Here is a 12,330-nt window from a genome sequence, read left to right on the forward strand (position 1 = left end):
AAAGACCACAAATCTGGATCGGATCTGCTTTACAATCTATGAAAACACCCAGGAGCATTGGTTTTTAAAGTGGTGAAGAGGTGACTGCTTGCCCCCTCCACCTTCCCCCCCCCCCCAAAAAAAACCCCCAGAAAATTCTAGAAGCAAAAGTCTGACCTCTGGGAATACAGAGAATGGCTGGAGGGTGCAAACCAAACCCTCACCCCAGATAAGGCAGGCAGTAGTTAGTTTTAGGCCAGGGTTTAAAGTTAGCCTGAATCTATAAATGTTAAACTGTGCTAAACTCCCAGTTTCCTAGAAGCCACTTTGGTGAGCCTGGTGGCTCTACTGAAGGGCTCTGCTGGCACCCAGGAGCAGCTGGCTCCACTCTGTCACTACCCCTCTTGTTTCGGAGCCTCTGCAGGAAAGTTCTGGGACGAGCCAGCTCCCCTGTGAATTGTATTACTGGTGAAAGGCAAGTACAGATGGAGATTTGACTGCAGGATCCCTGGCCGGTGGAGACGATGTGTGCCCGTGTGTACGTGCGCTCACATTCCTCACCAAGTAAGCAGTAAGCAGCTGGAACAGAACACTGATTGATTGTGGGCTGTTAAAGGAGTTTCTCATTAGCTGTGGCACCAGATTCCTAGCTCCTATCTTGGCTCAAGAATGAGCCTAAAACCTTGTGGGATAGTTTATAAGCCATTAGATTCAGGGGCGGGGGGGGGGGGGGGGGGGGGTGCTCTGAGCCAGCCCTGTTGGTGAAGGATTTACCAGAAGAAAGGGCCCAGGAGCCCTTCCTCCCTTTTTGCTTGTCCCTCCCTCCCCCCTTAAACTAGTTTAACTCTCACCAGAAAGCGGCTATAAACCAGAATCCAGTTTTTTATTCATAAGGCACCAGGGTAGAACTATTCCTTGCCACCCTCCTATTTCAGTAATTGCCTGAATTTCCCTGAAAGGGTGACATACTTCACTTCTCTACATTTAGGAAGGACAGTGGCTACTCAGCAGGTGACTGTCCTGAGGATGAAAAAAACATGGAAGCCAGGCATGCTGGCTCAGACCCGGAACTAGTCAAGTAGGGTTTGCATAGCTATCTCTGAACTACAAAATTGCATGGGTATTAGTTTAAAGAGTGCAATGAAATAAGCAATAATTGAGTTTCAAAACCTGAATCCTTTGAAAAATTAATCTGAGGTAAAATGTTTAAAACAATTTTTAACTTTGAGCTTTGTCCTAAAGCTGTGAGGCAAAGCAGGAGTGGTGTGTTCATCTCTGGCATGGGTGCCGGCAGACCTGCCGCGTGGACTGGCAAACCATATGAGGATCCAGGGCTTGTTAGTGTTTTGGGCTTCCTGACGACCCCCCACCCCACCCCGAAAGTCTGCCATCAGCTATGACAGTGTCAGTGAGAAAGAGAACCCAGGTTCCGCCACCAGCTCTGGCCCTCACCCCACCACGTCCTGTAAGAGGGATGGGGACCGGTCCTGGGGACTCGGGGCGAGAATTAGTGGCGTCTGCGAACAAGAACTACATCTGTAAACAATAAGGAGAAAGCCAATTGATGGACTGATGAAACATACAGGAGGCCCTTTAACAGGCCTATTAGAAGGGTCACATCCAAACTGGAATGAGCAGTTAGCAGTGTCCCTTAAATCTCTCTCTGGAAGGAAGGAAAGAAAGTTACATTCACAAGTTCACATCTCTGCTTGCTTATGTTCCTCGGGGGCATGTGTGAGGCCTGGGATTCCTCACTGCCCATCAGAGAGGTGTGTACTGATTGTCTATGGCCCGGAGATGGCTCCGGGAGGAGGAGTCCATTTCGTAGTCTGAGTCCCGGGCTCGACTGGCAGGTTCAGGCTCCAGGTGCCGCAGGCTGTTGGCCAGTTCCTCGGGCGAAGGCACCAGGTGGAATATCTGCTCTGGGGGAGAGGATCGGCCGGGGAGACCCTCTGGGCCAAGCCCCCGCGGACAGCCAGAAGAGCTAAGGTGGGGAAGGCCCAGCTCCGAATCCCAGTGAGCGAGGGAGAAAGGGAACAGGACAGTGTTGGAGGAACCTGGGGGACAAGTGACCGAGAGAGAGACCGACATGGTCAGTCTTAATGTGACAGGGGGCCGATGCTGGAAGAACACAAAAACAGATCTCTGTGCCCCTGGGTTTGCAGCAGGCTTTTACCCTCTACCTGGTTCCCTGTGCCACCCACCCCCTTTACCAAGGGTCACACCTGGTGGCTGGGAGACCACTACCACGTAGCTGGACAAGCGGACGTCACAGGCAGCACCGCACTCGAGCGGGATGGGGGAGCGCTGGAAGTGGCGTAGCATGTCCACGACGGAGGGGAAGTGGAGGTGCTGCACTCGGCACTGGCCCCGCTCGGTCAGCGACAGGCGCAGGTGCTAGAGGAGGAGAGGAGGCTCAGCCACGGGCCACGAGGGCCTGGGGGTGGGGGTCCAGCCCCCCCTACCACGCCCTGTACCTTGGCTATGCCTTGGAAGTTGAATGTGAGCACATACTCTCCACGCCGTGTCTCACTCTGCCGTACCAGGAACACTCCGTGAGCGTCAGGACCCTGCAGCTGAACCAGCTGCGCTGCCTTCACCCGGGAGATGGGGCCGTGGAACCAGGGGTAGCAGGACAGGAAGTGCTCTGTTTTCTGACAGGCGGGGTCCAGCAGCCCCCCAGGAGAAGCACCTGGTAGACAAGATCAGTGGTGGTGACCCCCTGTGGTACCTTACGTCCTGGGCTGAAGCTGGTTCTGCCTTACACAGAGGACAGAGCCCTGGACCCACTCACCTTGGTTCAGGGAGTCTGTGCTTCCCCTCGGAGAGTTGGATGTGCCAGGCTCTAGGGCTGAGGGAATATGCATCTCTGGGTCTGTGCTCTCCAACCTGCTGAAGAGGCTGAGGTTAGGATCTGGGTAGAGCAGGGGAATAGGAAAAGCTGGGCCAGGAGTGGGGCCTCACCCTTGGCCTGTGCACTCCCGGAGCTCAGCCATCCAGGAGTTCAGCTGCTGCTCGTCCCCCACCTCGAAGATGATGTCCGTCCGGTCCTTCACCTGGCAGGGAGGGAGGGAGTGGCTGTGTGCGTGCCTCGGCTGTGTGGGTGTGACCCCCGGGGGGGAGAAGCTGTCACTCACCTTCAGGACAAAGGTGTAGAGGTTGTCTGGCATCTCGAGGCGTGTGCATCGCCGGACCTCCTGGATATTGGAGCAGGCTGCTTGTAGCTTGGGCTTTGAACTCTAGGAGACGAAGGGGGGGCACTTGCGGCTTGTCCCTCATGGCCCTTCACCCACCCAGGCCTCTCTTTTTCTGCAGTCTCCCCAAGGGCTTAGCTGGGTGAGTGAGTGCTCCTGGTGCTGCCAAGCAGGCTCCCCAAGCCTGGGACGAGGTCTGGCATTCTGGCTTGCCGGAGCCTTGCCGAGGGCCCTTCTCCTGTAGCCTCTAAGCACCGTTCCCACACCCCACACGCTGAGAGCCTCCAAAACCTGTGTTAGCTGAGGGCCAACTCCTGTTTACCTGAACCTGTCTCTGACAGGTTTTTGCCTGCTGACATCTGTTTCTCCTTCCCCCCGCCCAACCCAGCCAGGTCACACGGCTGCTGACCCCCTCATCAAAAGAAGCCTGGAGAGGACTTGAGGGTATCCAACCCAAGTCACGCTTCCCTCTGTGACGCTGACTGCCGGGGGCCCAGGCCTTTGTCCTGCCTTTAGCTTCTACCCCACCCCCCATCAGTCCCTCATTAGCGCAGGCCTCTCCTGACCTAACATCAGCTGTAGGAAACAGATACTTTCACCACATCTCAAAGAGATGAAACTCAAATTTTGGAGGTGAAGTCCTTTGCCTAAGGGAGGGTAGATGAGGTTTTTACCTCTGACCACAGTATACAGCCTAGAACCTCAAACTGCCACACCTAACTAATCTGCCTGTCTTCAAGTCTGAGGATAAGGAGGGGTGGATTTGGCTGCAGGGTGGAGGTTGGCAGAGTAGCTTAGCCACAGGCTCTTGGGGCTTCTGCCAACATCCCTAAAGGGACAAGCCCTGGTATGGCTGGCCCCAGTCAGAACCAGCTGGAAAAACCTTGGACCCAGGAGTCTGCTGTGACATCCAACATACACGAGGTTCAGAGTGCATGGGAAGTGGTCCCCTGCCCCTTTGCCAGCAAGGCCTCCTCTCCTGGGTCCTGACTGAACTTGGCTGAGCAGGGGCTGACCTTGCAGATGCCTGTTCCCGAAGAGCAGGAAGCTCTGGGGCACCCTAGAACACAGGAGCCAGCAGCTCGAGGGCAGCAGTTTCTCAGAAAGGAGGTCTCCCTTCTACTGCCCACCCCCATCTCCTCCTCTTCCTCTTGTGATAAGGGTGATAAGATTGTTTCTCCCGGGGTCATGAGATAATCAAGGGCTGCTTCCAGCAGGGGCCAGAAGCAGGTAAGGACGGCAGGAGCCAGAGATGATGGGGGAATGGACAGGGAGGCTCGACTGGGCCCCATCTCTCTAGTACCTCTCTTCCCAAGGACCAGGAGACAGCCAGGCCCACCTGGGAAGGACCAGCCCGACCAAGCCAACATAGGGCAGGGGCAGAGGGATGGAAACAGGGCAGGCCCAAAGGCTAGTTCCTGGCACTGTGGCTTTGGGGGAATCTGACCTCCACATCTTGGGCAGAAGCTGCCTTTTCAAGAAGTGGTACAAGAGCCCATCCCCAAAGCCACGTGTGTAACTGCTAGGGACACGCAGGCACCAGGTGTCTCTGATAGAAGGATGGTGACCCTAGGGCCAGGCCACCTGCCTTCAGCTACTCCCCACCTGCAGGAGGGCTGGTGAACAGGGAGGGAAGGGGCAGCCTGGCAGGAGAGGGTCGGCCAAACTGGGGGCTCTTCCCAGTCTAGGCTCCCCCTGCCCCCAGCAGTCCGGAGGGAATAACCGTTTGCCGTGGTGGACTGCCTCGTCTCACTAACGCGGTAAAGGAGGGAGCAAGCTCAGAGAGGTGGCCAGTCCGTTCCAGCTCTAAGTGACCACCAGCCAGGGGGTTTTATCTTTCAGGTTTGTCTTACGTGTCCCCCATATCCCAGCTTCTTAGCCTGGGAGCCCGTGAGATGTGGGGCGCAGTACTGACACGGGCCCTGGGCGTGCCGGAGTGCGCATGGCTCAGCTCTCAGAGCCCGTTTCCCTTCTGCAAGATGGGTAAGGTACATGGGCCGTTTCCTTCCTTCTGCTTTTGCAGTTGGCTTTGCTTGGCCCCCAAGTCTCCCCACTGGCTCTGGGCCCTCAGGATCACTGGGAGGAAGTAGGCCAGGCCAAGAGGGAACAGAACGAGTCTCCCTTTCCGCTCTGGGCCCTGGCCCCAGGGTGAATGCTGAGACGAACGAGCAGAGCCACCGGCTTCACTCTGACTGCAGGGCCTCCCTGCCTGCGCTCTCCCCAGCAGCTGAGGGACTGCTGGCCCGGCAGGTGGTGGTGAAGAGGCTTCCCCTCTCCCCCCACGGCCACCCCGGCTGCACGGGTGCTGCCTCCTGTCTGCCCCCCTGGCTAAGCGGACACAGGTTCTAGCTGATTCCTCTCAGGCAGCTGCCCCAGCCAGCCCAGCCGTCTCCCCCCAATGCTGCCCAGCTAGGGGCACAGCCGGGATCTGAACCCCAGAGCTGGTGTGACCAACTACTGTGCTGATGTTGGAGAGAGGCCAGAGGCTCTGCCCGGACTGGAGGGGTGAGTGAGCACATGAGGCAGGATAAACCCTGCCTGTGGCCACAGCCCTAGCTGGACGGTCCAGAGCAGGACTCGAGAGCACTGGTCACATGTGGAAGGACCAATGCATGCCTTCCTGGTTGAGCAATGTAGTGGGACAGAACTGGGATGGAGAGCTGAGCCCAAACTCTGGGGCTGGATCAGCAGCTACAGGAACATTAGGGAACTCCAGGTTCCCCTCTAGCATGCTCTCTATCCCACCTGCTCTCTAGACCCACCTCAGAGTCACACCTGAGTGACTGAAATGGCCAAAGCACCCCAGATAATGTGGTGTAAGCAAGTAGCATGTCACTTACTACATCCCTCCTGGGAAGCAAGTTTCGGCGCCCAGCATCCACAAAGCTAGCTGCCTTCCTATGGCCGCTGTGACTCCGGGGGAATAACCCATTTCTTCCTCTGCCCTAGCTGCTAGGAAGGTCAAAGGCAAAGATGCAGATCAGCTCTGACACGGTACCCCCAGTAAGGCTTGCGTTTCTATACCTGACTTTAGGCTCTATACTTCTCTTATCCCTCTAGATGTTAGTGTTCAGTCTTGTCTCTGCCACTTCCTCTAAAACCTGGCCAAGTGGCTCAGTCCTCCGTCAGTGCTGTCATCTATAAAGCAGAGATATTTAATAGTCGCTCTCTCCTTGCACGGGTGCTATGGTGACTGGGTGAACTACTGCAAGTGGGGGGAAAAAAAGGCGGCCTGACAAACAGCTGTTGTTGAACTTCTAGGCTGGGGTGAGGCCAGCCAAGGTGGGTAAAGCCTGGGGTCCACTGTGGTTACAGTACGACAGCTTCCCCTCCAAATGGCCCAGGGACTGGACACACACGTGTCTTCTTTCAGCCCATCCTGCAGTGAAATCCACATGTCATCTACCTATATATGTGCCCTAATGAAAGTAAGGGAAAAACAACAGAATGTAGTTTATATTAAGTTGTATTTCAGGGGCACCTGGGTGGCTCAGTCAGTTAAGCATCTTCTGCCTTCGGCTCAGGTCACGATCACGATCCCCAGGTCCTGGGATCCAGCCCCGAATTGGGCTCCCTGCTCAGCAGGGAGTCTGCTGCTCCCTCTCCTCCTCCCTGCTCTGCTCGTGCTCACTCACTAATAAATAAAAATCTTTTTTTTACAAATGTATTTCAACGTGACTATGCAGATGACACAATGAACCATTCAGGTGCTTCTGAGTTTGTTTTAAAAGATCGAGAACATAAAGGAGGCAGAGAGCAGGGTAAGCCCTAAGAGAACAATTAGTCTGTTCAGTGGACGTTAAAACTGGGCAGAAAGTTCCATGTGTTTCTGTAAGACTGTACCATTCTGGCTCTAGGTTTGTCATCTCTTTTAGACGGTGGCATGGACATCTCTGCCTCAACCTATGGGTTTACCTGGGCCTCCCCGACCCCCACTGACCCACGGGTCCCCTTGCCCCCACTGGTGGGGCTTTGGGCTTCAAATCTGCCTAGGGGGATTGAGACTGACAACTGGAACCAGACCTCTCTGTCTTGTTTTTCCTCATGCTGTCACCTAGAAATTGTCCCATGACCTGCTGCTGTTCCCCATGTGCTAAGTTAGAGCAGGGCCACAAGCATGGGCTGAGGGCAGGGATGGCCCTTCCAGAGTCTCCCAAGGTAACAGGCTGTATCCCACTCTGCCATGTCCTCACAAGCACCTTGAATGGAGCCTATCACCATTCGTTCCTTCAAGACCCCAGCAGAGGGACTAGCCAAGCCCTCACGACGCTCCAGGTGCCAATGCTCCAGCAGAAACAAGATACACAGTCCCAGACTCACGTACAGTTTCCATTGTAACGAGGGAGACAGATGCCCGACAGGAAGGAGACAGGAAGGCCCCAGACAGGCAGGAGGGGGAAGCTGTGAAGGGCCACAGAAACAATGTGGGCTCACCTCAGCTATGAGGAGAGCATAGCTGAGCTTCCCAGGCACCAGGATGGCCCTTGCAAAGGCCCTGAGGTGGGAAAGCACATGAGCACCTAAGGAGGCTGATGGGACTCCTGTACCCAGCGAGGTGGCTACAGTAGGGCGCCAGAAGTCCCCGTGCGGTCCTGAGGCTGTGGGGGTCAGTTTGGGCTTGTTCTAAGGCAGAGATGTGGAAACGGCACCTGATGTACACTTCAGAAGCTCCAGGGAGCTCATGCTAAATACCTCGACAGCAGCATACCTGCTAGTTGGGCCAGACCAGCACTTAATTCACACCCAAGTAGCGAAGGGCCTGGCACAGAGGGCCCAGTGGTGTGGGCAGGGCAGGCCCTCACAATGGCCTTACTCCATCCACGGCATCCCACCTGGCCACTGGAGAAGCCCTTATCCAGTGAAAGCCTTGAGGAGCGGCGTCTCACCATCTGGAATCCCCCAGACCCCAGCAGCCCCCTGGCAGTCTTGTCTCTCCCAGGGCTTTGGGCCCTCACTCCTCTCCTACAAAGAACAGCAGTGGCACAGGAAGTAAGAGACGGTGTACGGTTGGAGGTCTAGGTCCAAGCCACACGCTTCTGCCCCCACACCCGTGCCCTCTAGGCAGCATCTCAGTGGCTCGAGGTGGTTGGATGAGTCCTAGCTCCACCACTTAATACCTCTGGAATCTTGGGCACGGCACTAACCACAGCCTGTTTCCTCTTTGGTGACCTGGGGACGGTAAATAGATCTTGCTGACCTCCCAGGAATAGAGGGAGGATGGGAGGTGGTCTTGGATGAGGGCTTGAAAACTTAAAAGACTCAGAGCAAATTCCAGATCCTAGTCCTAGATGACTGAGTCCACCCCCCCCACACCCCATTCCCACCCAGAGCCTAGAATGGGTGCTGCTGGGATGAATGAATGAAGGAAGGAAGGAAGGATGAAGCATCACTATGGAAAATGCTCAATCAAGTCTTACTGATGGGTATCAAAACGCCAGCCTACGTACAAGAAAAAGAAAATACCTTGACTTGTTTCCCCCCCACACACCTCCAAAAAAGATTACAGGGATCTCTGAGCGGGAGGGAGACAAGTGCTAGAACACAGAGCAGAGTTCTATTTGCCGCATACCTGTCTCTGAGCTACCTGGTGGCCAGTGCAAAGAGGAACTCTCCCAAGAGAGGGCAGCCTCTTGTGCATGGGGAACCCTGCACACCGTCCACAGAAGGCTCTGAGAAGTGCCGGAGCAGAGAAACCTGTTCCCGTGACTGCAGCCACCCAGTGTCCTACTCGGAAACCCCTCTGGGGCCTGCGTAACTGCCACACTGCAACCTTCCCGTTCCGGGGCTTGGCAGTTAGTCCTGGCCTTCAGTCGTAACTCGGGCTCGTCCTCTACGGACAGACAGGTAACACCTGTCCGGCTTGTCTTCACTTTGATAAGACCTAACAATGCCACTACCCTCCCGTGAGGATCTGGTGATAGGGTGTGTGCAGAGGTGCTTCCGGTGGGTATGGAAAGGTCCTGGAGGATGAATGCAAGCCTTAGGAAGAGCCGATCTGCTCAGAAGCAAAAGGCCCCTCTCTGCGGAAGCTTTCTTCCTTGTCCCCCCCGCCCCCCCGTCCCACTGCAGTCAGCCCGCATAGCTGTCCCCCCACTTTACACCGCGAGCTCCGGAAGGCCTCCCTTCTCTCTTTCCACCTTTGCCTTCAGCAGGGCACAGAGTAAGTGGCTCTAAGTGTTTGCTGAACACCCCAAAGTGGAAAAGAGAGAAGGAGAGGCGCTGGAGGCTTAAGAGCACAGCAAGAGCCGCTGCTCAGAGGCCAGAAAGTACAGCCAAGCCCAGGAGATGGCAGGGGAGTGGGCTAGGGCTAGAAATGCTGGCAGACGCCCCTTCAGGAGCACCTGTCCTGCACTGCAGCCTGGGCCGGCCATCAGTGGCTTCTGGACTGTTGACTTCATAAGCCACCACCGTTTAAAAATGTTTTCCAATTTCACGGAAAAGAGCATCATATTGAAGAGGTGCCAGGATCAAGGAAGCAGGAAGGTCATTGTCCCAGTGTAAGGGACAACCCTTATAAGTATGGTGATACTCTGGTGGGAAGACCCTCACCACCCTGCTCTGGGCCATCTGTCTGCCTGAGGAACAGTGGTGGGGGCCTTCCGTGCCCCTCCAGCCACCCAGAGGGGGTGCCAAGGCTAAGAAAGCCTCCCAGGGGTGCTGATCACAAAGTCCAGCCTGGACCCTCTGCAAGTGAGCCTGAGGTCTGTATTTTACCTGAGCCCCACCCGCCCCACCCCCCGCCCCACAGGCACTGGGTGCAGTCCATCCCACAGAGGCAGAATGGTGGATGCTGGGGGCATGGAATCAGGAGCCAGGCAGCTGCTGGGGGCAGAGGGGGTGCTCCCAGGGAAGCCCCACTACAGAGTGAGGGCCCAGAAAACAGGGTGACCTCCTGAGCTCCCAAGAGGTGGGCAGCATTGAAACAGAGCTGCCATCCACCAGTCCTTCCTGGGCTACTCCCCACCTGTCCTCCGTTCAGCATTCTGTCTGTGGGCCTCATCTCACTGCCAAGAGGAACCCAAGTCCTCACCATGGTCCGCAGGACCCTGCAGCACCTAGTCCTTATTACCTCCCGGGCCTCATCTCCTCCCAGTCTGAGCGCAGCCCTGGCCTGCGCCCTTCCTTAAGCGTACCAAGCACACTCCCACCTCGGGCCTCCGCACCTGCCGTTCCCTCTGGAAGGCAGCCCCCCACGGCTTCACAAATCTAGCTCTTCGCAGATTTGGGTAGTGTCTAAATTCACAGTCACCATCACATAAACCCCTTTACTTCTTTCCCTGCTTTTGTCAACCTGTGAAACAGGCTCCGTGGGGACTTGGTTTGTTCACGCGGCAGCCTCGGCACCGAGCACGGTCCTGGCAGATGGTATTCCGATGAGCTTTCTGCGTGCCGGGCATCCCTGCGTACTGGGGACCGGTGGGGCACAGGGCGTGGCCCCCACTGCGGAGCCCCACGCAAGTGAGGGCTCTGGAGGAGGCACTTTGGGGTCGGGGGAGGAATGGAGGACAGGCAGTCGGGGATGTGAGCCGTGCCCCCCAGGGTTCCAGCTGGCTGGGGGAGAGGACTGGCTGAAAGCAAGACTCCTGACCCTCCACCTCAGCACTTTAACCCCGTGCCAGGCCTGTGTGTGCGGGACGCAGTGCCCGATCCCGACTGTGGCCTCGGCAGGGGAAGCCTCCCCTCCTCCAGGGAGCCTGCTCTGGTCACTCAGTGGTGGTTAGTGCAATTCCTGTGCCTCTCCCTCGGCATGGGTCTTATCAGGCCTGGCCATAATTTCCTGATGAGGCAGCTGCCCCCACCGTCCGACTGGGAGTTCCTCTGGGGGTGGGGACAGGGCACCAAACCTTGTTCCGAGGGGTGCCCAGCAGCGGGTCCGGCCCAGAGGACATGCTTGGGGTGGGTGCCGGGGGCCCCCGCCCTCAGATGTGGGGGAGCAGAGGCAGATGTGGGGTGTGGTGAGTCACCTCCCCCCCGTCTTGTTCCCTGGCTCCTTTGGGGGCAAACTGAAGGCAGTGAGCCTGTTCCAGGGACTGAACAAATGTTGGAACTATAGACCACAGGTCACTTCCTTCCTTGGGCCCCAACCCCCGCTCCACAGGCCCTTCAAATGCCTGCTTCAGCCACTTCTCTCTGGTGTGACCCGGGATAAATCACTTTGCTTTCCTGTGCTTTTGTTTCCTTCTCTGTAAAATGGGATGATAATGGAACCCACCCCCTGGGGCTTCTGAAAGCAGACCTGCCTGTTGCCCGAGTACACTGGAGTCCCCCAGACTCACCCAGTTCACTATGAGCTGGATCTCCCCCTTGGTCTGGCCCCTTTGCCTTATGTCCCCTCTCAGGGGAACAGGAAAGGGATGAGAGATGCTTCTGGAAAAGCCACATGGATCAAGTCAGCTTCCCCCCTTCCCTGGCAAGCAAGAGCCCCCCGGAGCCCCAGAAAGGGAGACCCCCAAATAAAACAGTCCTGCTTAGAGACAGAGTCCCTATCATCTGCTCTCCCCTTCTCCACTCTTGGACCATCAGAGGCCCCAAGGAGGCCCTATAGTGTAGATGATTAGCCAGAAATGCTGAGACAGGGCCTGGGGGCCTGTCTAAAGCCCCACCTGCAGTGAGCTCCCCTTCATGCCCATAAGGGTCCCCCCACACGTCAGACTCACAGTGACATAGTCACAAAGCCCCCTCTCCCTACACACAGAATCACAGCAACAGAGACACAAAGCTCCTTTCAGATGCTAGAGCAACCTCCCCCTGACAAACACCCAGGGATAGAGACCCCCCATACAAAGAGAGACAGCCCCCCAACAAACAGAACCAGCCTGGGATCTCCCCGACACTCACTCGAGCCCCTCCTGAGATGCGGGTGCCCTGGTTTGCGCAGAGTGGCCGAGTGTGGCTGAACCATCTGTGAGGACAGGCGTGAACTTCCACTCCAAGGCCCGCCCACGGGGGGGCCACACCCATGTTTGGGGGGGGCCAGGGCCTAGGAGGGACCACCCCTGGAAGTGCCACACGCCTCACACCCGCTCGTGGGCATGACTGAACAGATGAACCAAGGAGCCAGTCTGCCGGCACCCTTACCAGCTGATCTTGCCCCCCCCACAGGGTGACAAGTCACCCCACCTGGCACCACCCAGGACAGAGCCTTACAGGGGCAGGA

At 56.7% G+C, this 12,330-nt stretch overlaps 1 protein-coding gene across 2 annotated transcripts in view; it reads right to left on the reverse strand.

Moving 5' to 3' along the window:
- Positions 1–700: 700 nt before the first annotated feature.
- Positions 701–12,330, reverse strand: part of SH2B3 (SH2B adaptor protein 3) — a 35,033-nt gene continuing 23,403 nt past the window's right edge. Inside the window, exons 3-8 of one of the 2 annotated variants that reach the window (XM_032431518.1) lie at positions 3,117–3,218; positions 2,944–3,035; positions 2,774–2,868; positions 2,457–2,671; positions 2,205–2,376; positions 701–2,036 (exon numbers count right to left, since the gene is read on the reverse strand). In XM_032431518.1, coding sequence (XP_032287409.1) covers positions 1,741–2,036; positions 2,205–2,376; positions 2,457–2,671; positions 2,774–2,868; positions 2,944–3,035; positions 3,117–3,218 — 972 coding nt within the window. In that variant the 3' untranslated portion in view covers positions 701–1,740. Of the gene's footprint in view, positions 2,037–2,204; positions 2,377–2,456; positions 2,672–2,773; positions 2,872–2,943; positions 3,036–3,116; positions 3,219–12,330 lie in introns of both variants that reach the window. The other variant, XM_032431517.1, reaches the window with a different exon arrangement.

Source organism: Phoca vitulina, unplaced genomic scaffold (genome assembly GCF_004348235.1).
Source record: "Phoca vitulina isolate PV1807 unplaced genomic scaffold, GSC_HSeal_1.0 scaffold46, whole genome shotgun sequence".
Taxonomy (NCBI): domain Eukaryota; kingdom Metazoa; phylum Chordata; class Mammalia; order Carnivora; family Phocidae; genus Phoca; species Phoca vitulina.